We start from the raw sequence: 26,657 nt of genomic DNA, 5'->3' as shown, positions 1-26,657 counted from the left end.
GTGAAAAGTATAAATAATATAGGTGTTAGTTCTTAATTGAACTTTTTAACTTTAAAATCCTTGTATCTAGCTTGATACGCCTCTATTTTGCTGGCTTTTAGCTGGTGGCTAGACATGTTGCAGAACTCTCTGTACATTAAGATTCATTAAACAACCAAGCCCAAATTCAAGAAAATTCACCTCCTTTGTGTTTTTAATCCTGTCTCTGACTAAAAGCAAAAGAAAATGAAGACAAGGCACTAATTAGGTGGTGCAGTTACCCCATTTACAAGTGAATCCAACACTTCCCTGGGCAGCCCAATCCAATGCCCAATCACCCTGTGAATAAATTCTTTCTAATGTTCAGGATAAACCTTCCTTTGGTGCAGTTAAGGCTGTGTCCTCTTCTCCTGTCCCTGTTCCCTAAGAGAAGAGCCCGACCCCCACCAGGCTGCACCCTCCTGTCAGGGAGTTGTAGAGAGTGATGAGGTCTCCCCTGAGCCTCCTCTTCCCCAGGATAAACATTCCCAGCTCCCTCAGCTGCTCCTCACAGGACTTGTGTTCCACAGCTTCTCCCCTGTTGTTCCACAGCCACTGCTCCTGTTCCAGTGCAGCTGCAACCCCTCCAGTGGTGCTGCTCCTGCTCCAGTGCTGCTCGTCTGTGACAATGAGGGGACAGGTGGAACTGTGGGGCCATTGTGACACTGAGGGCACACATGACACTTTGGAGCCATTGTGACATTGAGGGGACATATGGAACCCTGAGGCCATTGTCTCACTGAGGGGACACATGGAACTGTGGGGCCATTGTGCCAGTGCAGAGCCTCCTGGAAGTGTGGGGGCATTGCGACACTGAGGGGACACGTGGAACTGTGCTGATATTGTGTCACTGTGGGGACACGTGAAAGCCTGGGGCCATTGTGACACTGAGGGAAAACGTGGAACCATGAATGCCATTGTGACACTGAGGGGTCACATGGAAACCTGAGGCCATTGTGAAATGAGGGGATACATGGAACCATTGGGCCATTGTGACACAGCAGGGTCTCTTGGTGCCTTGGGACCATGGTGACACTGAGGGGACACATGGAACCATGGGGACACTGTGATTCTGAGGGGACTCATGGAACCCTGGGGCCATTGTGATGTTGAGGAGACACATGGAACTGTAGGGACATTGTGACATTGGGAGGACACAGAGAACTCTTGGGCCATTGTGACACAGAGGGGACAAATGGAACCGTGGGGTCACTGTGACACTGCAGCGCCTCCTGGAACCGTGGGGTCATTGTGACACTCAGGAGACACATGGAACCGTGGGACCATTGTGATATTGAGGGCACACATGGAACCCTGGGCCAAAGTGACACTGAGGGGACACATGAAAGCCTGGGGACATTGTGTCACTGAGGAGAAGCGTGGAACCCTGAGGTCATTGTGACATGAGGAGACACACGGAACCATTTGGCCATTGTGATACAGGAGGGGCTCTTGGAACTGTGGGACCATGGTGACACTGAGGGGACACATGGAACTGTGGGGCCATTGTGACACTGGTGGACACATGAACACTTGCGGCCATTGTGTCACTGAGGGGAAACATGGAATCCTGAGGCCAGTGTCATATTGAGGAGACGAATGGAACCCTGAGGCCATTGTGACATGAGGGGTCACATGGAACCATTGGGCCATTGTGACACGGCAGGGTCTCTTGGAACTTTGGGACCATGGTGATACTGAAGGGACACATGGAACCCTGGGCCATTGTGACACTAATGGGACACGTGGAACTTTGGGGATATTGTAACTTTGAGGGGACACATGGAACTCTGGGGCCCTTGTGATACTGAGGGGACACATGGAACTGTGGGGACATTGTGACATTCAGGGTACACACGGAACTGTGAGACATTGTGACACCTCAGGGCCTCTTGGAACTGTGGGACCATTGTGACACTGAGGGGACAAATGGAACCCTGGGGCCATTGTGACACTCAGGAGACACATGGAACTGTGTGGACACTGTGACACTCCAGTGTCTTGTGGAATCCAGAGGCCCCTGTGATTCTGCGGGTCCTCATGGAACCAAGGATCCATTGTGATCCCACAAGGCCTTGTCGTTCTCTGCGACTTCATGGAACTGAGGGGACACTGTGACACTGTGGGGGTCTCTTGAATCCAAGAATCCATTGTGACACTTTCAGGATTTGGAGAAATAAAGTGACTCTGACACTTTGAAGTCTTGTGGAATCCAGAGGCCCTTATAGTTCTGCAAGACGTCATGGGACCAAGAATCCTTTGTGATATTTTGGGGCTTCAGGGAAAGAAAGGGATCCTGTGACACTGTGGGGTCTCATGGAATCCAGAGGTCCCTATGGTTCTGTGGGGATTTTTGGAACCAAGGGGCCATTGTGATGCCTCAGGGCCTTATGGAGTCCAGAGATCATTGTGACATTGTGGGGTCTCCTGGAATGAAGGATCCATTTTGACTTTACAGGGCCTCATGGAGCCAAGAGTGACAACATGAGACCTCACAACAGAAAGGTGGGACCCTCTGTGCTGGTTTTGCACATTTGACATTTTGTGAGGAGGGAAGAAGCCACCCCCAGAAATTTTTTTTTTTTTTTTGGACAGGAGCTGCTAAGAGCTTCCTCTATGTCTGACAAAATCTAATCAGTGATTAGTTTTGAGAACTGACAACCTGTTAAACCACTGAAAAAGCTGTGCAGCCACAGCGGCCACACTGTTCTGGCTGGGCCCCCTAAAAATCCTGGCACAGCTCCCCAGAATTCTCCACTGTAAACAGCTCTGGCCACCACCCAGCAGGGATCATATGATTATCTGCAGGCCTTGGAACAAGATATTATCTCTTTCACTGTACAGATGAGACTTGCAGACCTTCAATTCTCTCTCGAGTGAGACAACAGGACAGAGTGAAGACATGTAGAGGAACAACATGTGGACCCCAAGGTTAGAGAAGTAGAATTCAGGTCCCAGATGGGAGGGATTGAGGAGATGCCTCACTCTTGGGCTGAAATCCTCTTGTAAGTCTATGGGAAAGATAAAGTTGATATGTCAGACTCTATTTCCCTGTAACTTGTACAAAAGCACGTGGAGGATGAAGTGTTCAAATTGTAGACATGAGCAAAAGCATCCATGCTGAACAAACAGATATTGAAGTAGCTTGAACAGAGAGAGATGAGAGTGATGAAGACTCTTTACCCCAGGGAAGAAGAAGAGAATCTCTGTTCCCAGAGATGAAGATGATCTCAGAGATAGATGAAGAGAACCTTTGCTTCTGAACAGCTCATCCTTAAAAGTGTACCCTATTAGCCAAAGATTGAGCCCTCAAATACAATTGTGGGGAAAGCTGTAGGTCGAGGGGAGGGACTTTTATAAATTGATGAGATTTCCATTCTCCTGGGCAGCTGATTCATTGTGACTTTGAAGCCACGAGAGAATTGTCTCTTGTGGAGAAGTCTCCATAGCATGACAAAAGAGAGACTCCTCTCCCTAAGTGAACTGGAAAAAGACTATTTTAGAGATGGTAAACTGGCTGAATTGTTCCTGCAGGTTGTCAGTGTAAAGAAAAGAGGGTGTGGAGGGAGAAATGTTCTGAAGGTTTTATTCTGATTCTTATAATTCTTTTAGTTCTGTTAATAAAGTTCTTTCTTTATACCCTTTAAGGTTTGAGCCTGCTTTGCCTTCCCCCTAATCCTATCTCACAGCAGGAAATGAGTAAATAATTCTAGTGGAAGATTTGGCCAGCACTAAACCTGTAGTAGCTAACAGCTGGCCTGGAGGCCTTCCAGTTATAACTAATCCCAATTGTAATTTTATAATGTAAATAATTCTATAACTACTGTCATGATATAACTTGAGCAGTCTGGGCTGTTGGGGAGCAGGTCTAGGCCATCTGGGACACGGGCAGCCATTGGCCAGTTAGCCAGGTGACAACTAATTTAGCCAAGCAGAGCTAACCGTGCAGACTTCAAAGGCTATATAGGGAGAACAGCCCTCAATAAAAGTTGGCTTTTCTTGCATGAACACAGAGGTTTTTGTCATCACTTCTGTCTCAACTGCAATGAGTGGTGACCCCGATGTGATAGGCAATAGCCCGGCTGTGGGGATAGTGGTGGAGTTGGAACCCCAGTGGGGGAAGGTGACTGGGAAGAGCTGCCAGCAGTCGAGAGCTGTGGAGGTCCAGACCTTGTAAATAGAAGAACCTGCTGGGGACCCTTGTAAATAGAAGATTCTTACAAAAACAAGAAGCAGATGGAGATACAGGAATGTGATTTTCCAGAGAAGAAAGAGAAGGGGCTCAGAGCCATGGACTGGACACAGCTGCAAGAGCTGCAACAGAGACACCATGGGCAACGCCCACCTGGGAAGTGGCCAGTCAAAATTGAAATGTTTCTGCCATTCCTTCCCAGTCAGGCTCACCTCAGCCTCCAGCAGAGTCAATTCCTGCAATCCTCCCATCACCCCAGCAATGGAAACAGGATCTGCCCCCACATGTCCCAATGGCATTAGGGTACATTTTGAACCAGGATCAAGTAACACTCTATATTTCTGTGGCTCTGATGTGCCAGGACATTGGATCCACACCATCCAAATGATCCAGTTTTCCTGTGCCTCTCCCTGGCTAGAGGCAAGGCCCCTCTAGCCCTGGTTATTATTTCCTTCCTGGGCATACATACCAGAGGTTCCTTCAAGGGGATCTGACAGATCATCCTCCCTTCTGTAATACCCAACAGCTCGGTCATGGGAGGTTGAAGCATCCTTCACTTTAGTGGAGCTCCCTCAGTTAGTGTTTTCCTCCTTGAGTTGACACACCCGTGCTGCCAGGACAGAAGTGGGTTTCCCATCCCACCTTCTCATGTCTTCCCCATGGCCACGCAGAAAGAACCACAGGCAGCTTGTGGGGTGTACCCTCTCTCTAGCTGGGGGATGTTGGGTTCTGACTTTGGGGTCTGTGACTTACACAAGTGCCATATGGGAAACTGTTCCTCCTCACCTCTTCCCTCATCTCCTCTTGGAGGCTCTTAATCACAGCAGAGACATGAGCCTGCATCAGGCCATTGATCATACTCTTGTAGTTCCTAAGCTTGTTGGTGACAGAATCCACTGTTTCTCGGCTGTTACCAGCATTAATTGTTGCAATGAAGGTGCTATATTGAAATGGCTCTAGGTTTGCCAGATTCCACATCTGCCCTGTGCACCTGGCCTTGTCAGGGTCATTGTCATGCTGTCCATCCCTCCCAAAGAGCATCTCCAGCACTGCCACTTCTCTCAGCTCTTGGATCCCTTCCTCAAGGGTGCTCCTGCATTCTCTCTCTGTGGAAAAACATCTCTCTTACGCTCATTAAAAGTCGCTCCCAGAGGGAAAGGGATCTGAGTCCTGGGTCAAAGGTCCCAAATTCCTTGCCTCAGTACCATCCAGTTGCACACCTGCACCCATAGGGCCTCAGACCAAAGTAACCAGGTTGTATAAGCCTCCCAACCTTCCCCTGTTCAGTTGTGTAGACTGTTAGTAGCAAGTTCTCAGATCTCGTTGTTCCTATTGCTTACTTTTCGCTGCAGGAATTATAATATTGCTAACTGCTCTTTCCCATTGGATCTCTCCCTCAGACCCTGCCTTAATCCCTCCCTGCACCCCAGTGTATAAATATCCCTACCCTACCCTGGACCCTGCTTTTTTCCAGTTCATTCCCAGTACAGTGCACGCCTTCCTGTTTGCTGTTTTCACCTCATTAAAATTCTTTTTCCAAACAATTGGATCAAAACTGTCTCTCTCCATAAAAGTCGTTAGATCCATTTCCCGGGGAAACCACCGGTCAGACTATCCAGGCTTGGACCGGGGGGTTTCGAGCCGAGCAAAAACCCACGGTGCACAGAGAGAGCCGCGGAAAACCCGAGCAGCGAGGCTTCAAAACGCCCGCGGAATGAACAAGGAGCCTCTCCCCGCCCCGGCCCCGCACACATCCCCTCCCGGGCTGCCGGGGTTTAGATACAATAACCATTCTTTGGGCACAAAGCAGAGGATCATGGAATTACCATCACAGTAACTCACTGCAAGAGAATCGTGTACGCACTAATCACATGTAAATATCTATCTATAAAAGCATGTACTGAACTCTGGATACAGCAATGTGCTCTAGGACAGGAGTGGAGAGGCTGAACGGAAACCAGGAGAGATGGGGAATATACGGACACAGCAAACCCTCCAAGGGCTTTAACCTCATTCCCAGCTTTTCCATGTTTCAAGGGCATTGATTGCTGGATTTGAATAAACTGAGATGTCACTGTGAAAAGCAGAGCAGTCTGGAACCAGACACTGCTGCTGGAGTCAAAGTCTGGACTTGTCACATCTCAGATTTGAAACGATATTGAATAAAAAATTCCATTTCCCACGACCTTTCCCGGCACATACCTCTTCGCACATTACAAAATACAACGGAATTATTTCTATAGGGTAAAAAATAAAGTAAAATGAGCATTGAAAATATTCCCTGATAAAAAGTGACGTTGAGAAAATACAAAATAATGAAGTGTGTCTAGAAAAGCCGGCTGTGATTTCTCAGGTATTGGGCTCAGTGTGAGCCCAGAGCCGGGCTCTGTCTCCCAGGTGCCCAAGTGCCCGGGCCAGCTCTGAGCAGCCTCTCCCGGCTCTCCAGCCCGGCTTTGCCCCGGCTCTGCCCCGGGCAGGCACTCGGTGTTTCCGTGGTGCCCCTGCCCCGCTCAGCTCCCCGTGCCCTGCAAAGGCGCCGAGGCTGCGCTCGGTGCCCCTGGGTGTCACTGAGCGAGGCACTGACGAGCCCCGGTGCCCGGGCACAGCCCTGAGGGACACCCCTCGTCCCCGGCCTCCCGCGGGACACGGAGCCACTGCCCACAAGGCCCTGGCACGTCCGGCCCGGCCAATTCCTCCTGCCCCGGCCAGCCCGGGCTGCAGCCCCAGGGCTCTGCAGGCCGGGGCTGGGGCTGCCGGCTCCCACCGTGGCCAAAGCCTCCCAGGGCTCTGGCCACGCCAGGGGCTACAAGGCCACGGGGCCGGGGCTGCTCCGGGCCGCTTCCAGGCTGTCCCTCTGCTCTTGGGTGCCGGGGGTGGCCCTTTGTGACACGGGCGGGTGTCAGGGCCCTCGGTGATACGGGACATTGTGGTGCTGTCCTGAATGAGATTGAAATCCATTGAAATCCATTTATCCACTCATCATCAATGAGAGTATTTAAGATCGCTTAAAAATTGGTGACAAGGGCATGAACAAAAGTCAGATTTAATATTGAGCGACAAAATACAACAAGTTTGATGGCAAGATTTACTCTACTGCCTACAGAACAGCTAAGGCACAACAAGGGAAAACAAGCAACAACAAAACCAAACAAAATCCAGGCAACCAAAACAGAAATGAACTGAGAACTCCCTAGGGGAGTGTGGGTGGGTGTGTGCTGTGTTTATGCCCATGGGACAAAAGACAGTGCAGGGAAGGATTAAAAGGAGCATGGCCTAAAAATTTTACAACTCTAAAGAACACTTTAACTTCTCCCTTAATTTGTCACTTAACTTATACCTTAGTCCCTGCAATGCAACAGAGGTACAACACTGAACTAATACCTAACTTAACTTATAACTTAACGTTAAGAATTCCACGGAGGAATAACACTTAACAGCATTTAACCTAACTTATAGCTATAACTTGCAAGTTGTACTTAGCAACTTAATAGAAAAACACCACTTAGCTTATGACTTACATTTAACAATCTAGCAATAGAATAATAGAAGTATTTAAGAAAGTTCATAACTATAACTAAACCTTGCATACAGACCTTAGGTATCCAAGGTACTTTCACATCTAGGAAAGTAAGATTTCTCCCAGATTTGCTGTAGCATATGTGCAGGGGCACACACACAGACAGTACACTCAGTGCAAGCAAGGTACCTGGGAAAAATTCCCCTCAGAGCTCAGTGAAATCCTCCCTTCAGATGTTTTTGCATCTCCCACTGGCCGAAGGATGGGGCCTTGAGCAGTGAGGGTATGGGCCCAGGACACGTCGTGTTTCAGCGATCCTCCAGGCACAGCAAAGCCGAGGATTTGCTGGCTCTGAGAGGCCCCTCAGAGGGAGACTGCTGGTCACAGCCCACGGTGGCCCAGGAGAGCTCAAAGGTCTCCTTTTGGATTTCTGTTGAGAGGGTCACAAGAGAGTGGGCTCCAGTCATAACCATGTTTCATCCTGGCCTCAGTTTGGGTTGGCACTTTCTCTAGAAGTGGGGGAATGCTTCACCACACTGGGATCTCAGGGGTGCCCATGGCCTGGATGACGCTGGCCCAATGCCATGCACCCACCAAAGCCACTGACCCTGCCTCTCCAGCTGCACAGGGGACAGAAAATTTAATAGAGAATTTCTGGGTCAGATTAAGACAGGGAGAGATCGTCCAAAAACAGCAGAACAGGCATCACAGACCCAGCCTGGGAACAGGGAGGAAATTTATTACCAACCAAATAGCTCAAAGACAAGGAGAGTGAAAAGTTCTCTCCAACTCCTTCCCCCCACCCAACACGGATCACCAGGGCTCTGCCCAACGGGGGTCACTGGGGATCATCCAACACCGATCCTCCCATGGGGGATGGAGCTGGAGCAGAGCACGAAGCTCTTCCCACACTTGGGGCACTCACAGGGCTTCCCTTAGTGGAGCCTCCGTTGGTGTTCGGTCAAGTGAGAGCTCTGTGAGAAGCTCTTCCCACACTCAGGACACTCGTAGGGCCTCTCCCCAGTGTGGATGCGCCGGTGCCTGATGAGGGTGGAGTTGCGGTTGAATCCCTTCCCGCAGTCGGGGCAGCGGAAGGGCCTCTCCTCTGTGTGAATCCGCTCATGTCGTAGGACATGGGAGCTGGTGTGAAACCTCTTCCCACACTGGGGACACTCGTAGGGCCTCTCCCCAGTGTGGATGCGTCGGTGTTTCTTCAGGTAGGACATCCACCCAAAGCTCTTCCCACATTCCAAGCAGGTGTAGGGCCGTTCCCCTGTGTGGATCACCTGGTGCTTCATCAGATCAGAAATCGTCCTGAAGCTTTTCCCACATTTCCCACACTCGTAGGGCTGTTCCCCATTGTGGATCATCTGGTGCTGGATCAGGTGGGAGCTGCAGCTGAAACCCTTCCCACATTCCAAGCACTTGTGGGGCTTCTCCCCTCCAGGAGGCTTCTCCACCAGCTCTGAGCTCTGCCTGGATCTCCGGCCGCCTTCCCGGCTCAGGGAGGGTCCTTCCTTCCCGCAGCTCCCTGGGCTGGGTTTGCAGCTCCTCCTCCTGAGGGATCTATGGGGCTTTTCCTCCTCCTCCATCTGCCCACACCTTCGGAATGACAAGTCCTAGTTTGAGGAAAAGAACAAGATAAGAGGTACTTGGGCTGGGGGCTTCTCCTTTCCCAAGATCATCTCAGGAAGTCACTGAGCATCTTGTGTCTGTGTGTAAGAACCTTCAAAACACCAAGATTCAGCCCAAAAATCCTCCAAAGATCAAGATACACCTCAAACCCCACCCCCCCAAACAACAAGACTGGGCCAAAATCCTCTCCAAAATAGAAAGATTAAGGCCCTGCAAATAAACTAAAGCACCAACAGCCCAATAAAGCTCAGAAACACTAAGATTCATCCCTGTGAAAATCGTGGAACCCTCTCCCTTGTCACCCGCTGCAGGTGGGAGGAACAACACTCCTAGGGCTGGAGGGGAGGCTGCACATACAGGGAAGGGTGGAACCTTGTGCTGTTTCCCGTTTCTGCTCATCCTCCTCCTCTGTTTTCGCCAAATGTCCTCACACTTGTCTTCCTCCTACTATTCCTGCTCCTCCTGCACAATCCCACCTTCTTTTCCCACGTGCAGTATTTGACCATTTTGTGCTTCAACCCTGCTTTTCCTTCCCTTCTTTTGCTGCCCCCAGGCCCAGCACCCACTGCCGGCTCCCTCTTCCCCCCAAACCCACAGCATCCCAGCGCAGGGGCAGCGATGGAGCTGGGGCAGCTCGGGCTGGGGCAGCGCTGGGCTCTCGGCCGCTCCCGCCCGCACTCGCTCCCCACTGCAGCCGCTGCCGCCACCACAGCGCGGGGGGGGCCCGGCCTTGGCGCTCCCCCCCTCCCACCTCCCCAAATTCCCATCCAGGGGGGCGCTGGGGCCAGGACACAGACGAGTGACAGATCAGGGGGGCTGGGAAGAGTCGGCAGCCAGAGAGCACTGAAAATCTCAGCAGGGACTACAGTGGGATCTGGGGGACTAAACATGGCAGGGCACCCATGGAGGGTAGAAAGGGAAAGCCAGGAAGGGCTCCTGGCCAAAGGGATGATGATTCCAAAATATCTCTGAAGGGTCCCTTCGGAATATGTTGAGGGAGTTTGCACATTCTCCCAGAGGTAATCAAGGACATGGACACCCTGGGAGGCAATAAGGAAAGTCGAGAAGGGATGGAAGGTGTCGGTGTGCTGGGAAGGGATTGGGTGAAGGAGACCGTGCAGGAATATGGTTCAGGCAAGAAGCAGAAGGAGGAATATATGTGGGAAGAAAAAGGGTGATGGAAAAGAGGAGGAAGAGAAAAATACTGAGGATGGGGATGTTTCTCAGCAGGCTCTTATCCTCACAAGTTGCCAGCTGCTGCAGATCCTTTGTATCCCCGGTTGCCAGGACAGGCACACAAGGAGGTCAGGATTGCAGGGGGTTTCTCTGTGCTGGGCAGCGGCAGGAGCGGGTGCAGAGGGGCGGCACCGGGAGCACGGGCTGGGGGCCTGTGGGGAGCTGCGGGGCCGGGCCGGGGCTGTGGGGCAGCCGGGGCTCAGCGCCGGGCGCTGCCTGAGCCCAGCACCCCCCGGCAATTGCAGGCCCGGCAGTGGCCCCCGGCCCCCAGGAGGCTGCGGGACGCCCCGGCCGCTGCCCGGCCCCGTGGAGCTGCCGGCCCTGCCCGCCGGGGGGGCCGCGTTTGGACACTGCGGCAGGACAGGCACCGGCTCTGGGATACGGGCTGGCCACGGCAGCCACAGCACAAGGAGCAGCAGCACGAAGGAACAGCTGGGAAATGGGCATTGGACGGGCAAGGATCGAGATTAGCTTTTAAGCATTTTGTTTGGGTCACTGCAGAAAGGAATGATTTAGCAGAAAGCTCAGCAGCTGTCAGAGGATGAGCACCCCCAGGCACTGAGGGGGCTGCAGGAGGGGCAGAAGAAGCCCCTGGAGCACTTGGTCACAAAGGCACAGCAGGGGAATGCAAGAAGGGATGAGGAAAAGGCCAAGGGGAAGGCAAAGGCCATGGCAGAATTCCTACAGCTCCTGTGCCCATGGGGTCACTGTTTTTCCAGGGAAAATGGAAAAGACATGGACGGTCCTTCTGCAGGGATGCACCACGGAAGCACCGGCCTTATTGGGGCAAGCCTTGCAGAAAATATCACAAGAATTTACCCCACCCCCAGGGACTGGGTTAATGCAGGATGTGGATGACTTTCTGCAATCAGGAGGACAAGAAGTGGTAGAAGAAGCCTGTGTCAAATGGCTGAATGTTCAGGCTAAAAAACATCTTTGATTATTTGAAAAAACAGCGCAAATGGTGGAGAAAAAAGTAAAAGATTTCAGACATATTTTGACTCAAGGTTTGTGGTGTATTAACCCAGGGAGGGACCAGGGAATCTCAGAAGCAATATTACCCAGCACTAAAATGGAACTGGGACAATTCTGAGGATTAACAGGGATTTGCAGAACCTGCACTGAGGATTCTCTGTTCCAGCAAGAATATTGTACGACTTTTTAACCCCAGACAGCCCTAGTATTATGGTATGGACATAAGAAAAAGAACAAAACTTGAGAAAATGAAAAAAGAAAGTGATTGACGCCACAGCCATGGCTCTACCCGAGTCAGAAAAGAAATTGGAATGGGATGTGGATGTTGAATAGGGCCATGCCAAAGGAATTTGGAATTCCCGGCTGCAGGAGCAGCATGGGAGGGCACCACTGACCCTGCACTGAAGGCAACGCAGCAGCAGCCAGGGCTCCACATCGGGCCAAGCCCCTGGGCCTGCCCACAGATCCTCTGCTGAAATCCTCTGCCTGGGCACCCTCCTTTGGCATCTCCACACACTGGGGCCAATCCTTGCTGCCACTGCTGGAGCTTCGCTGCTTTCTGTGCCTGCACTGCCACAGCTGCTGGGGAAGACAACGGCACAATTCCACTCTGCCCCTCAGTTACACTCACACACTGGGCTGCCGGGGATTCCATGGTCGGAAAATACAACGAGTGTAATTTTAAAAATCTATTTCTATACTCAGGCTTCATGTGCTTTGCATTGGGGAAACGAATTTTAAAGAGATTTCTAAGGAATGTTCCTCCACTCAACAGAGAGGAGTTTAACATCTCAATAGACTGGGAATAGCCCAAAAGATACTCACAAAGATAACGACCATTAAGGCCATCAGCAAACATCAAGGAACACCCACCCCAGACACTGCCCCTGGCATAGTTGGAGATGCCTGGTCTGCAAAAAGCTGAGAAGGAAATCCAGGAGTGCGGACTTAATTAATATAGAGGGGAAGAAATCCGGGTCCGATAGGAAATTAAATAGTAACAACTACACAACTTGGAAGCAATGAACATTAAACCAATGGATTTCTATGGGTTCACACTGTAAAAAGTTAAGGGAAAATCTAGTAAAACTCATGTGTCATGGAATGATTTTCTCTGCACACCCGGGCTATTTGTGGATGAAATGATTTCTGCTACACATCCTGGCCAGAATCAAGCAATTCCTTGATTCTCTAACAGTAGAAATGCTGTTGAAGAGTTTTAGTTCTTCCCGCAGTTTTGGTGACAAGACTACACCATTAGAAGGTTTTTTCTTAATAATCCTACTTTTATAAGATTCATTCCAGGCAGAGTCAGGAGAGCAGCTTTAGAAATGCAAATTAACTCTGCTGAAGAAATGTATGGACAATTTACCAAACTATTCTTGCCTGGGGGAGGAATTTTGCAGATTTCCTCTGTCCCCCACTCCAAGCTCTGCCTCCCTGCACAGATGGAATTTGCACAAATAAAGGCAGAGCCCATAGTGAGGATATCTGACTGCAACAGAAATTGGTTAAGCTGCAAAGGGAAACAGCAAACGGAGAATTTTGTGCAACCTTCATGAAAAATAGTGGGGGGGGGGGGGGAGTATCATCCCTCTCTCCAGAGCACTGGGGTGTTTTTGCTAATCCAGAGAAACCAGTTGGGGATCCAAGTATTTGATGATTTCATAAGATTAACGAGGTCAATTGATGCAGCCCTGGCTGCAGGGAGCACCCCAAAACTGGAAAAAAGATGAACAGACACCAGAACAAATCCTACATCACCATGGACCAGCCCCAGGTAGCCCTAACGAATTCATATCAGGAGACAGAGAAGTCATTTATCATTTCAATGGCATAATCAGATTACACAATGTCCTCAAAATAACACCCAACCAGACAGCTCCAGCTCCTCACCTTCTTCCCGACCAATCCACTCAGATGAGGAATGCAACGTTTCCCGATGGAATGGAATCAGATGATCTATTAACAGAAAGTGGAGAAGTTTGTGGAAAATTAAATGACTCAAACTGCTGTTTGCAAACATATCACAAAGGAAAAGTGGTGAAACAGATAACAAAGGAAGTGAGAAAGTAGCTCATATTCCGGTCAAATGTGGAAAGGAAGGGAATGGGACACGTTTTCGTGGTTCCCTGGCAGACCATGGCTTAAACGAATGCTGCTCCTCCTCTGACGTGCTGCAGCAACTCTCATCTTTTTACCATGCACGACACCTTGCGTCAAACAGGATGCAGGAAAAGAGATTGAGTCGGTGGAAATTAAAAGTTAGTAAAGGCAATTCTTGAGAAAATGAGAGAAGGAGGGATTGAAAGCAGTAAGATTAATATCGTAGTAGGGGTGCATATTAAGGGGGACATGCAGTAGGTGGATCGGGAAGTCTGAACCCTCCAAGTACCTCGGCCAGTAGGGAATGGGAGAGGGAGATACAGAAGGGAAAATGAGGATAAAAAGGAGGCGGCGCTTTAGAGACCGCATGGCAAATGCCGCATGGCGTCTCTCTTTGTTCATCAATAAAGTCACTTTTACAGGACTCCTCCATCTCCTTTGGGCATACAAACCTCTGGCCACGGGAATTTTCCCGCACAGCCCCGGGCACAGGGCAGACACCTCTGTGCCACCCACAGCAACCGGGACGAGCCAGCGCTGCTCCGGCACCGGCTCCTGCCGAGGCCCCAGCGGGAAGGAGACCGCGGGCAGCCGCTCCCGCAGCGCCCTCAGCCCAGCGCCAACACGGGCCGGCACCGGCACAACCAACCCGCCAGAGCCCCCTGCCGCCCCCTCGGCCCGCAGCGAGCCCCGAGCCCCCGCACAACCGAGCGCGGCTCCCACCTGCGCTGGGGCCGCCTCCGAGCTCCGCCGCCGCCTCCCCGGGCTCCGGCCGCTGCCGCCGCTGCCGGGCCCGCACAGACGCTGCCACAATGGCGCCTTTGCTGCTCTGCCCAATCAGCGCGCGACAACCAGGAGTGACATTGGCACAATCAGCCAATGGCAGCGAGGGCCGGGCTCTGCACACGGCCCAGCCTCGGCCCGCGCTCTCAGGGCCCCCCGGGCTGTGGGAGGGCAAAGGCGGAGATGAGGAACAGCCCTGGAACGGGCCCGGGCCCGAGCCGCCATTGGCCTGGAAACACAAACAAAGTTCTCCGCAGCTCCCGGCACGCCTTTCCCAGCCCTGCGTGTTCGCTGGCTCCGGCTCAGCGGGAAGCCCTGGAGGCTCACTACCGCTTCCCCTAATTAGGAGCGCCTGTGCTTGGCTTTAAATTCCCCCAAAAAGGGAAAACTGCCCCACATCCCCTGTGGATGAGTGGGAGAGGGGAGAGATTTCTGGCAGAAAACTCCAAAAACTCAGAGCAGGATAATGAGAAGTAAATGAAGACCCTTCAAACCAGCTTTCCCTCACCCCTCCCTCCTTCCAGCTGCACCTCCTACCTCGGCAGTGCAGGATGTGAGAAACGACGCTCATTTTAAAATTTTAAGGGTTTATGAAGTCTTAAAAAATATAATAGTGGACTTGTAAGAAGCGATAGGTATTGGAAAGGATAAGGATTTGACAGGAAGGTCTCACAGATATGTATGTATAACAAAAAGGTCTTTGAATGTAGAATCTGAAGTAGGAATACAAATCATAGCAAATTTTGATGTAGACGGAAAGAATTGCTGAGCCAGTCTGACTGGGTAACTAGAAGGCAAAGAGCAAGTGAATTGGAAGGGGCTTCTATGATTTAGAGTGTCAGGAAAATTAATCCACAAACACCAGAGGTTTATGTCCAAAAAGGAGACAGAGGAGTCCTTTTTGCTTTATTCGAATAAAGGGAGAGGCCATGGGACATTCCCCTGGGATCTCTCCAATTTTTGGAGGACGCAGCCTCCTTTTTATCCTATTTTCCCGGCCGTATTTCCCTCTCTCTTTCCCCATTGGCTGAGGTACTTGAGAGGCACAGACTTCCCAGAACGCCTGATACCTGAAATTCCCCTATAATGTATAACCCTCCCTTTTCCTTTTTATTTTTTATATAATTCATAGTTTCCCCCCCCCGTTGCTTCTTTCATCTTTTGATATCCAATTTCATTTATCAGTAGCCCTACAGTTTGTTTGTAAAGGCAAATATCTCTTTCCATTCATCAATCAGTGGAATCCATCCCATTGTTTCTTTTATCTCTCAGTGCTAGCCTTATCTACAGGCAGATCCAGAGCTCATTTGTAAAGACTAATTCAACATTCCTCTCAGCCCAGAGGAGAATCTAGCACAAAACATTCTCCCTGTGTACTGCACGACAAGAAATATTCAGGGGAAAATACAGTGGCATCTGAGGCTTGTGGAACTCCCAGAATACTGAGCCTGCAGAGGAGGCAAACAGCCCTGGCAGTGCCTGAGGGGACTTCTCCTCACAGACTCCTCTCAAAGTGTGTCACTTCAGCAGAGGAAGGCTTTCAAACCTTTTCGTTTCCTTCCTCCTGTGCTGAAATTTAAGGCTCCTCCTGAGAAAATAATGAGCTACAAACAATTCTCCATTCCTCAACAAAGCTACTCAGGTGCTCAACCGAAGAAAGAGCAAAACTAAAGGTGGTCAGAAATTTCCCATCAAGGCCTATTTGCAGAGAAACCCCACCATATGGGAGCAAATATTTATTAGCATCAGTTCACTCAAAAGAAACCCAACCCTGTATTAAGCAGCGTTTTAAACGAACTTGAATTCTTTTTCCTCACATATCTGCTGGACTGGTTTGCTCCTTTTTTATCCTTCAGAGAATATTAGAACGATTTGCTCTTGACAGGATTCCTCTGGTGGTCCCCAGCCCTGGCTCCTCACCACGCCTTACCTGGGCTGTTAACGCAGCCTGTCAGCACCACCTGACTTTGGCAGCCTGTTCAGGCCTCGGGCACGGCTGGTGCCCCGGTCCCCTCTGGTGCCACGGTCCCCTCTGGCTCCTGGCGTGTCCCTGCTGCTGGAGGAGCCCTGGTCGTGCCGCTGCCTGCGTTCAACAACGCCGGTCCTGCTCCCCAGGCAAAGAGAGACCAAAATCACTGCTTTGGGCAGCTCGTTTGAACGAGTTGAACACTTACTCATCTCTAACACAGACCTCTTAACATCCACGCACCAACACCAGGAAGTCACCGCATTTACAGAGGTGAGGAAGCCTGAGAGAACAGAAGGTCAGCATTCAAGCACATTGAGTTTTTAATTTAGTGGAAGCACTCACACGTTCACAAGCCTTACTTGTCAAACTGAATTGGGCAATGCAATTGTCTTGCTTGTGTTAGAGAGAAACCAGGGAGAAATTAGCTAAGAAATAAGAACCACACTTGGGGCTCCGGCTTGGCAGACCAAGGGAGCAGGGCGGCACCTGCCCGCTTTGCCCGAGTCCCTGCTCCTGCTGGACAAAGGCGGACGCGGATCCGTGCGGGGCGAGCCGGGCGTTCCGTGCCGGGGCCGGGGCCGGGGCCGAGCGCTCGGGCGGGCGGCGCTCAGGATGCTCGGGCAGCGCCGCGGGCCGGGCGGGCGCGATGGAGCCGCCTGAGGGCTGGGACCCCTCCGGGCGGCCGGCCCGGCGCACGCAGTGGCTGCTCAGCGCCCTCGCCCACCGCTACGGGCTGGAGCGCGGCGTGGAGAACGAGATGGTCGTGCTGGCCAGCGGCCCGGAGCAGTCCCTGCACGAGATCTTCCAGCAGCGGGACTGCGCCGGGCCGGGCCGCATCCCCGGCGAGGAGTCCCGCACGCTGTGCCGGGCGCTGGGGCCGGAGGAGGCGGCGGAGCCCGAGGACTGCGCGGGGCTGTGGGACGGGCTCTGGGCCGAGCTCACCTTCCGCCAGCTCCACGCGCGGCTCTGCGGCCACTTCAGCACCCGCGCGGGGCCGCGGCTGCCGCTGGGCCGGGAGGGCGAGCACATCGAGAGCCACATCCGCCCGCGCAGCCCCCGCCGAGCCCGAGCGGCGGCCGCCGGGGCCCTGCTCCCGAGAGCGCTGCGAGGAGATGGTGGCGCTGGAGCGGGCCGAGGAGCGCATGGCCGAGCTGCAGCAGGAGAAGGGCAGCCTGCGGCAGCTGCTGGAGGACGTGCGGGCCGCCCTGCAGAGCAGCGATGCGCGGTGCCCGGCGCTGCGGCTGAGTCCGGGCCGGCTTCTGCACCGCGCTCCCGGCGGCGGCTCTGGGGCCCTGAGCGCTTCAGGAGCGATGCTGCTCTCGGAAAGTCAGTGTTTAGAACCCCTCCACCTCCGGACTGAGACTGAAGTTGCTCGTTCATTCTCGGCGTTAACTTTCTAGCAAAGTTTAGTTACAAGGGAGGCTTTTAGGAGAAATGTATGGCACCGGTGTGCCATTAAATATGTTTGTGATGAGCACTGTTCAAAGTGTAGGGGAGTTCAGCTTAACAAACCCACGTGTACAATGCTGCTGCTGCTTCTCCTGCACGTGTAGCCAGGATGTGCTGATAGCAGATGCTGGGTATGCACTGATGCAGGGTTTTTCCTGAAGTAAGAAAGAACTTTGGGATTCTTACCTGCACAAGCACGTGCAGTGACTCAGTCATAAGTGCCTCAGAAATATCAGAAGTGTGTCTTCTTCAGAGTGTGGTCACAAGGGTTCAGAGTTGGAGCCAGTTCTGTGGGCAGGTTGATGAATAGTCTGGGGCTCCTCTGCAGAGCCCCATTCATTCTGGGGCTGCTTTCTGCTGGTTCTGCTGGACTGGCTCGAGTGAAACACACACCCAATTACCAGCAGTTAAATTACTCTGGCATGAAACAGTGGGGAACAGGCAGAGCAGTGAAGGGCAGCATGGACCAGTTGTTCTGGCAGGTCTGACGAGGTCTGGTTTGATACAGCACTCACAGAACTCTGCTCCACCTGTGACACTTCCACTTGCAGTAGATGACTGTTCCTCTTCACAATATCCAGCAAGGCAGGTCAAAGACACTTTTACCATTTTCATCTTCAAAAGGAAGAAGAAATCAGCAGCAAACATGAAGTAACCAGTGAGAGGTCCTGGGAAGAAACAAAAGAACAAAGAGTGGTGGAAAAAACCAGGTGGAGCAGTGATCCTTATCTCTGTGGGAGATATCCTCTGCTAATGGGCCATCTGTTAAAACCAGGTGGGGCAGTGTTCTTTATCTTTTCCATAACCCATCCTTCCTCCAGGAAGATATCTTCTGTTAATGGGCCATTGAGTGCCACTGCATGACTGATAAAATTCCATCATCCCATTGGGAGATGCTCCAGCCAGGGGGAGGAGCCAAGCCTTTCCTACCTAGATAAAATCTGAGATTTGGAACACCAAGGCAGCCCTTCCCCACTGGTTTCCAGAGGACAAGAGCTACCAGACCTTTCTACAGCATCACTACTACAACAAGACCACTTCATCTGGACTGCTACCACCACCCTAACTAGCGGGGTGTCAGGTTGTATTCTGATTCTGTCAGTTGTTTTCTTCTGTACTATTGCATGAATTTATCTCTTTTCCTATAAAACTGTATTTCTGACATGGAGTCTTTCACTGGTTTTGCTTTTGAATCAGCACAATTTTGGGGGGGATTTTGGCTGAATCTTGATATTTGGGGAGGTTTTGATCTGTGTGTTAAAGTTTGGAGGATTTTGGGTGGGAATCTTGGTGTTTGGGAGGTTATTACAGACATAAGATCCTCAATGACTTCCAGAGATGAACTTGGGCAAGGAGGAACACCCTGTTTATGGAGCTCTCTTCTTGTTATTTCCGCCTAAACCAGGAATTATCATTCCTCAGGTGTGCGGGGATGGAGGAGGCAGAAAAGCCCCAGAGATCTCTCACGAGGAGGGGCTGCAAACCCAGCCCAGGGAGCTGCGAGGAGGAAAGACCCTCCCTGAGCCGGGAAGGCGGCCGGAGATCCAGGCAGAGCTCAGAGCTGGTGGAGAAGCCTCCTGGAGGGGAGAAGCCCCACAAGTGCTTGGAATGTGGGAAGGGTTTCAGCTACAGCTCCCAGCTGATCCGACACCAGAGGGTCCATAGTGGGGAGAAGCCCTATGAGTGTGGAAAATGCAGGAAAAACTTCAGGACTATTTCTGATCTGATGAAGCACCAGGTGATCCACACAGGGGAACGGCCCTACACATGCTTGGAATGTGGGAAGAGCTTTGGGTGGAGCTGCAACCTGAGAAAACACCAGCGCATCCACACCGGGGAGAGGCCCTACGAGTGTCCCAAGTGTGGGAAGAGGTTTCAGACCAGCTCCAATCTCCTCCTACATGAGCGGATTCACACAGAGGAGAGGCCCTTCCGCTGCCCCGAATGTGGGAAGGGATTCAGGCACAACTCCACCCTCACTGCCCACCGGCGCATCCACACTGGGGAGAGGCCCTACGAGTGTCCTGAGTGTGGGAAAAGCTTCTCACAGAGCTCTCACTTGACCAAACACCAACGGAGTCTCCACTAAGGGAATCCCTGTGAATGCCCCAAGTGTGGGAAGAGCTTCATGCTCTGCTCCAGCTCCATCCTCCATGGGAGGATTTGTGTTGGATGATTCCCAGTGACCCCCATTTGGTGAGGGTGAAGGGGTTTGAGAGATTTCTTTCCCTTCTTCTTGTCCTGCTGTGATTTGGTTGGTAATAAATTTCCTCTCCATGCCCAGGCTGGGTCTGTGATGCACATTTTGCTGTTTGGTATGGGATGCTTCCCCTTTTTACACCAACCCAGGAACTCTGGGTTAAACTTTTTCTCCCCTGTTGCAGCTGGAGAGGCAGGGTCAGTGGCTTTGGTGGGTGCCTGGCATCGGGCCAGCATCACTCAGGCCATGGGCACCCCTGAGATCCCAGTGTGGGGATGCATTCCCCCACTCCTAGAGAAAGTGCCAACCCAAACTGAGGCCAGGATGAAACATGGTTATGACTGGAGCCCACTCTCTTGTGACCCTGTCAGCAGAAATCCAAAAGGAGACCTTTGAGCTCTCCTGGGCCACCGTGGGCTGTGACCAGCAGTCTCCCTCTGAGGGGCCTCTCAGAGCCAGCAAACCCTCGGCTTTGCTGTGCCTGGAGGATCGCTGAAACACGACGTGTCCTGGGCCCATACCCTCACTGCTCAAGGCCCCATCCTTTGGCCAGTGGGAGATCCAAAAACATCTGAAGGGAGGATTTCACTGAGCTCTGGGGGGAATTGCTTGCACTGACTGTTCCTGTCTGTGTGTGTGCCCCTGCACATATGCTATAGCACATCTGGGAGAAATACAGCTTTCCTAGATGTGGAAGTACCTTGGATATCTAAGTTAGGCCTGTAAGCAAGGTTCAGTTATAGTTATGAACATACTTAAATGCTGTTAAATGCTAAGTGTTTTGCTAAGTTCTTAAATGTAAGTCATAAGTGTTGTTATTCTATTAAGTTGCTAAGTACAACTTGGAAGTTACAGCTGTAAGTTAGGTTAAATGCTGTTAAGTGTTATTGCTCTGTGGAATTGTTAATGTTAAGTTGTAAGTTAAGTTAGGTATAAGTTTGGTGTTGTTCGTCTGTTGAATTGCTAGGCCTAAGGTATAAGTTAAGTTACAAATTAAGGTAGAAGTTCAAATGTTTTTAGGCCGTGTTCCTTTTAATCCCTGCATGCACCTAAACACAGCACACACCCATCCACACTCCCCTAGAGAGTTCCCAGTTAATTTTTGTTCTGATTGCATGGATTTTATTTGGTGTTGTTCTTGCCTTGTTGTGCCTCACCTGTCCTGTAGGCAGTAGAATGAATTTTGCCAACAAACTTATTGTACTTTGTTGCTTAATATTAAATCTGACTTTTGCTCATGCATTTGTCACCGATTTTTAAGCGATCTCAAACGCTCTCATTCATGACAGCACCACAATGTCCCGCATCACCGAGGGCCCTGACACACGCCCGTGTCACAAAGGGCCACCCCCGGCACCCAAGAGCAGAGGGACAGCCTGGAAGCGGCCCGGAGCAGCCCCGGCCTCGTGGCCTTGTAGCCCCTGGCGTGGCCAGAGCCCTGGGAGGCTTTGGGGTCCCCACTTCGGTGTCCCAGGGGCTCCCCGTCTCCAGGCTCATCCCTTCTCCGAGCTGCCCCGTCTCCAGGCTCCCCTCACTCCCGGCTCTCGGGGTCCCCCCTCTCCAGGCCCCCATTTCAGGCTCCGGCACTCCCGGGGCTCTCCCCTTTTCGCTTTCCCCCCTCAAGGCTGCTCCTCTCGCCCTGCCAGTCCCGGGCGATCGCCACGGGGCTCCGGGGACCTCCATCCCCCACCCACCACCGGGGCTCTGTCTGCAGCCGCCACCCAGACATCCCCAAAAAAAACACCCGGGGACCCCGCAGGATCCCCCAAAAGGGGATTTCGGGACAGCTCTGGAGCCCTGCAAGATGCAAACATCGCTCCGCCCGCCGTCTCCCGAAATACACAAACAGGGAGAACCAAAGATACTTCGGGGGAGCTCCAAATATCCCTCTCCCTCTCAAAAAATCCCTGCCAGGACCGCCCAAGATATTCGGGGCGAGGTCCCCCTCCCCGGCCACCTACACAATACGGGGGGGCCGATACTGCGGGCGTGAAGGGGCTGCAGATCCAGAGAGCGATGGACGCACGGGCTGTCGCCTCTCGCTGCTCCTCCTCCTCTTCTTGCTCCTCCTCTACCCCTCCTCTTCCTCCTGCTCCTCCTCCTCCCTGTCCTGCTCCTTCTCCTCCATCCCTTGGCTGCCGGCGAGGAGCTCTCTCGGGTGAGCGCGAAGGGAACGGGAGCGGTGGGAAAGGGGTGGGAGAGGGGGTATAAAGGGAGATGGGACAGCGGGAAGAGGGTTCCCAGGGAGGGTGTCCACGTTAAGCCCAGGACCCCCAATCCCCTCCGTGTCCTGCCAGCTCCGCCCGGCGCTGTGGGGTCCGGGCCGTGCCCCAGTGCCGGCTCAGGGGGTGCTCCAGGCTGACGTGCTCCACCTGGAGCTGGAGCTGACCCCGTGCCGGGGGGGGTTTCCAGCAGCACCAGGAGCTGGTAGAAATCCAGTCCCCACTGGGGACCAGGTCGGTGGCCACCACGTGTCCCGAGAGCTCCTGGTGGCCCTGGAACCAGCTCAGCTGGATGTCGGCAGGGTAGAAATCCATCAGGGAGCAGAGCAGGCAGCCGGGGCCGGGCTGGGAGCTCGAGGGAAGCAGCGAGATGGACACACTGGGATGGGCAGGGGGCCCCTCCAGTGCGGATCTGCCCCCCCACCCAAGCCGCAGATAATCGCTCCAGGGATCGAGTGCTAAGGGACAGGGAACCACCTTTCTTCCATCCCAAATCCACCTTTCCCTCCCCTCTCCCCCCCTTTCTCATCATTCCCCAAATCTACTGACCCCTCACGACTCAATGTGGGTTTCCCAGCCCCCTCCCCCAATCTTTGGGCATCCCAGCTCCCTCTTTTCCCCCATTCTTTGGCCCATTCCCAATCATCACTCCAACATCAAACCCCCTAACCCTTGCTTGCTTTTGGGGGTTCCAGGCCTCTCCTGCTCAATCTCGGGTTCCCAACCCCCTCTTTCACTCCTTTTGGACAGCTCCTGGCAGCTTTTTTCTGGGAGGAATCCCTGATTTTCAGTATTTTTGGGGTGTAGTTTCAAAGCGGACAGCTCCAGGTCCCTCCTGCTACCTCTGGGGATCCAACCCCCTTTTCCCCAATTCAAGCACCTCTCGAAAGCCCATCAGGTGACTCACATATTCTCTCCCTCCTCTCTCTCCTCCCCCCTCCCGCTGATTTTATTTTTCGGTCTCTTTTTAAAACAAGATTCTATTAAATATTACAGGGCTTCTTGTTTTGCCAAATGCAGCCTAAAGGAGAACAGTGAACATTACAAATTCCATACCAAAATTTTGCCATCACTAACAGCCACTCATAAACATACACAAAAAATCCCCAAAGGAATAAAGATTTTTTCTGCTTATTCCCCTAACACTAAAATGTGGTTCCCACACCCTTGGCCCAATCTTAACTGAAAATATAAAAGTAGGATTATTAAGAAAAAACATTCTAATGGTGTAATCTTGTCACCAAAACTGAGGGAGGACCCAAAACTCTTCAACACCATTTCCACTGTTAGAGAATCAAGGCATTACTTAATTCTGGACAGGATGTGCAACAGAAATAATTTCAGCCATACATAGCCCGGGTGTGCAGAGAAAATCATTCCATGATACGTGAGTTTTACTAGATTTTCCCTTAACTTTTTACAGTCCAAAACCTATAGAAATCCATTGGTTTTATGTTCATTGCTTCCTAGTTGTGCACTTCTAAGTATTTAATTTCCTATCGCCCCGGATTTCTTCCCCTCTATATTAATTAGGTCCGCACTCCTGGATTTCCTTCTCAGCCTTTTGCAGACCAGGCATCTCCAACTATGCCAGGGGCAGTGTCTGGGGTGGGTGTTCCTTGATGTTTCCTGATGGGCCTTAATGGTCGTTATCTTTGTGAGTATCTTTTGGGCTATTCCCAGTCTGTTGAGATGTTAAACTCATCTCTGTTTAGTAGTGGAAAATTCCTTAGAAATCTCTTTAAAATTCGTTTCCCCAATGCAAAGGCACATGAAGCCTGAGTATAGAAATAGATTTTTAAAATTAGACTTGCTGTATTTTCCGACCATGGAATCCCCGGCAGCCCAGTGTGTGAGTGTAACTGAGGGGCAGAGTGGAATTGTGCCGTTGTCTTCCCCAGCAGCTGTGGCAGTGCAGGCACAGAAAGCAGCGAAGCTCCAGCAGTGGCAGCAAGGATTGGCCCCAGTGTGTGGAGATGCCAAAGGAGGGTGCCCAGGCAGAGGATTTCAGCAGAGGATCTGTGGGCAGGCCCAGGGGCTTGGCCCGATGTGGAGCCCTGGCTGCTGCTGCGTTGCCTTCAGTGCAGGGTCAGTGGTGCCCTCCCATGCTGCTCCTGCAGCCGGGAATTCCAAATTCCTTTGGCATGGCCCTATTCAACATCCACATCCCATTCCAATTTCTTTTCTGACTCGGGTAGAGCCATGGCTGTGGCGTCAATCACTTTCTTTTTTCATTTTCTCAAGTTTTGTTCTTTTTCTTATGTCCATACCATAATACTAGGGCTGTCTGGGGTTAAAAAGTCGTACAATATTCTTGCTGGAACAGAGAATCCTCAGTGCAGGTTCTGCAAATCCCTGTTAATCCTCAGAATGTTCCCAGCTGCTTTTTAGTGCTGGGTAATATTGCTTCTGAGATTCCCTGGTCCCTCCCTGGGTTAATACACCACAAACCTTGAGTCAAAATATGTCTGAAATATTTTACTTTTTTCTCCACCATTTGCGCTGTTTTTTCAAATAATAAAAAATATTTTTTAGCCTGAACATTCAGCCATTTCACAGAGGCTTCTTCTGCCACTTCTTGTCCTCCTGATTACAGCAAGTCATCCACATCCTGCATTAACCCAATCCCTGGGGGTGGGGTCAATTCTTGTGATATTTTCTGCAAGATTTGCCCCAATAAGGCTGGTGCTTCCGTGCATCCCTGCAGAAGGACCGTCCATGTCTTTTCCATTTTCCCTTCTACCTCTTGTTCCCACTCAAAGGCAAAATCCAGTTTACCATCCTGTGTGAGTGGGCATCCCCAGAAAGCATCTTTGCCATCAAGGACTGAATGGTGTCAGTGTGAGGAGGGCACCTGGTTGAAGATGGTGTAAGGATGTGAGAGCCCCTGGGTGCTGGGGCCCCCTTGGGCCCTGGGGTTCATCCCTCAGGGGCTGTAGAAACTCTGCCATGGCCTTTGCCTTCCCCTTGGCCTTTTCCTCCTCCCTTCTTGCATTCCCCTGCTGTGCCTTTGTGACCAAGTGCTCCAGGGGCTTCTTCTGCCCCTCCTGCAGCCCCCTCAGTGCCTGGGGGTGCTCATCCTCTGACAGCTGCTGAGCTTTCTGCTAAATCATTCCTTTCTGCAGTGACCCAAGGAAAATGCTTAAAAGCTAATCTGGATGCTTGCACGTCCAATGCCCATTTCCCAGCTGTTCCTTTGTCCTGCTGCTCCTTGTGCTGTGGCTGCCGTGGCCAGCCCGTATCCCAGAGCCGGTGCCTGTCCTGCCGCAGTGTCCAAACGCGGCCCCCCCGGCGGGCAGGGCCGGCAGCTCCACGGGGCCGGGCAGCGGCCGGGGCGTCCCGCAGCCTCCTGGGGGCCGGGGGCCACTGCCGGGCCTGCAATTGCCGGGGGGTGCTGGGCTCAGGCAGCGCCCGGCGCTGAGCCCCGGCTGCCCCACAGCCCCGGCCCGGCCCCGCAGCTCCCCACAGGCCCCCAGCCCGTGCTCCCGGTGCCGCCCCTCTGCGCCCGCTCCTGCCGCTGCCCAGCACAGAGAAACCCCCTGCAATCCTGACCTCCTTGTGTGCCTGTCCTGGCAACCGGGGATACAAAGGATCTGCAGCAGCTGGCAACTTTTGAGGATAAGAGCCTGCTGAAAAACATCCCCATCCTCAGTATTCTTCTCTTCCTCCTCTTTTCCATTATCCATTTTCTTCCCACATAGATTTTTCCTGCTGCTTCTTTCCTGAACCATATTCCTGCACACTCCCCTTCACCCAATCCCTTCCCAGCACACCAACACCATCCATCCCCTGTTGTCTAAATCCCTTCTTGACTTCCCTTATTGCCTCCCTAGGTGTCCCTGTCCTTGATTACCTCTGGGAGAATGTGCAAACTCCCTCAACATGCTCCCAAGGGACCCTTCACAGATATTTTGAGATCATCATCCCTTCTGCCGAGAGCCCTTCGTGGCTTTCCCTTTCTACCCTCCATGGGTGCCCTGCCATGTTTAGTCCCCGAAGATGCCACTGTAGTCACTGCTGAGATTTTCAGTGCTCTCTGGCTGCCGACTCTTCCCAGCCCCCCTGATCTGTGACTTGTCTGTCTCCTGGTCACTCTCGGGTACACAGTCTGTAGGAATTACTGCGTTGGGATTGTAGGGACAAACTGAGGCGCTCTGGTCTTGAAGTTTGCAGTTTATTTGGTAGGGCGTGGGTATATATAAGGCCCTGCTAGGAACTCCAGCTGCAGCTCAGAGCAGGACGGAGAGAGAGGGATAGAGCAAGAGTTAGAGCAGAGAGCGTAAGAGAGTAAGAAAGATGGCAAGAGTAAGTGCATAAGAGTGAGATTTTCCCGTTTACGATACAAGAAATTTCCT

The 26,657-nt window shown here is 52.1% G+C and overlaps 1 protein-coding gene across 1 annotated transcript in view; it reads left to right on the top strand.

Annotated features, from left to right (window-relative positions):
- Positions 1-26,657, top strand: part of LOC148218027 (uncharacterized) — a 775,474-nt gene that overhangs the window by 414,240 nt on the left and 334,577 nt on the right. The window contains 2 exon segments of the mRNA XM_088158035.1: positions 19,620-19,958; positions 26,613-26,621. Coding sequence (XP_088014161.1) covers positions 19,620-19,958; positions 26,613-26,621 — 348 coding nt within the window.

Source organism: Sturnus vulgaris, unplaced genomic scaffold (assembly GCF_052056855.1).
Source record: "Sturnus vulgaris isolate bStuVul1 unplaced genomic scaffold, bStuVul1.hap1 Scaffold_195, whole genome shotgun sequence".
In the NCBI taxonomy this organism is placed as follows: Eukaryota; Metazoa; Chordata; class Aves; order Passeriformes; family Sturnidae; genus Sturnus; species Sturnus vulgaris.
Note: the sequence above shows the minus strand (reverse complement) of the source record. Positions and strands in the feature narration are given on the sequence as shown.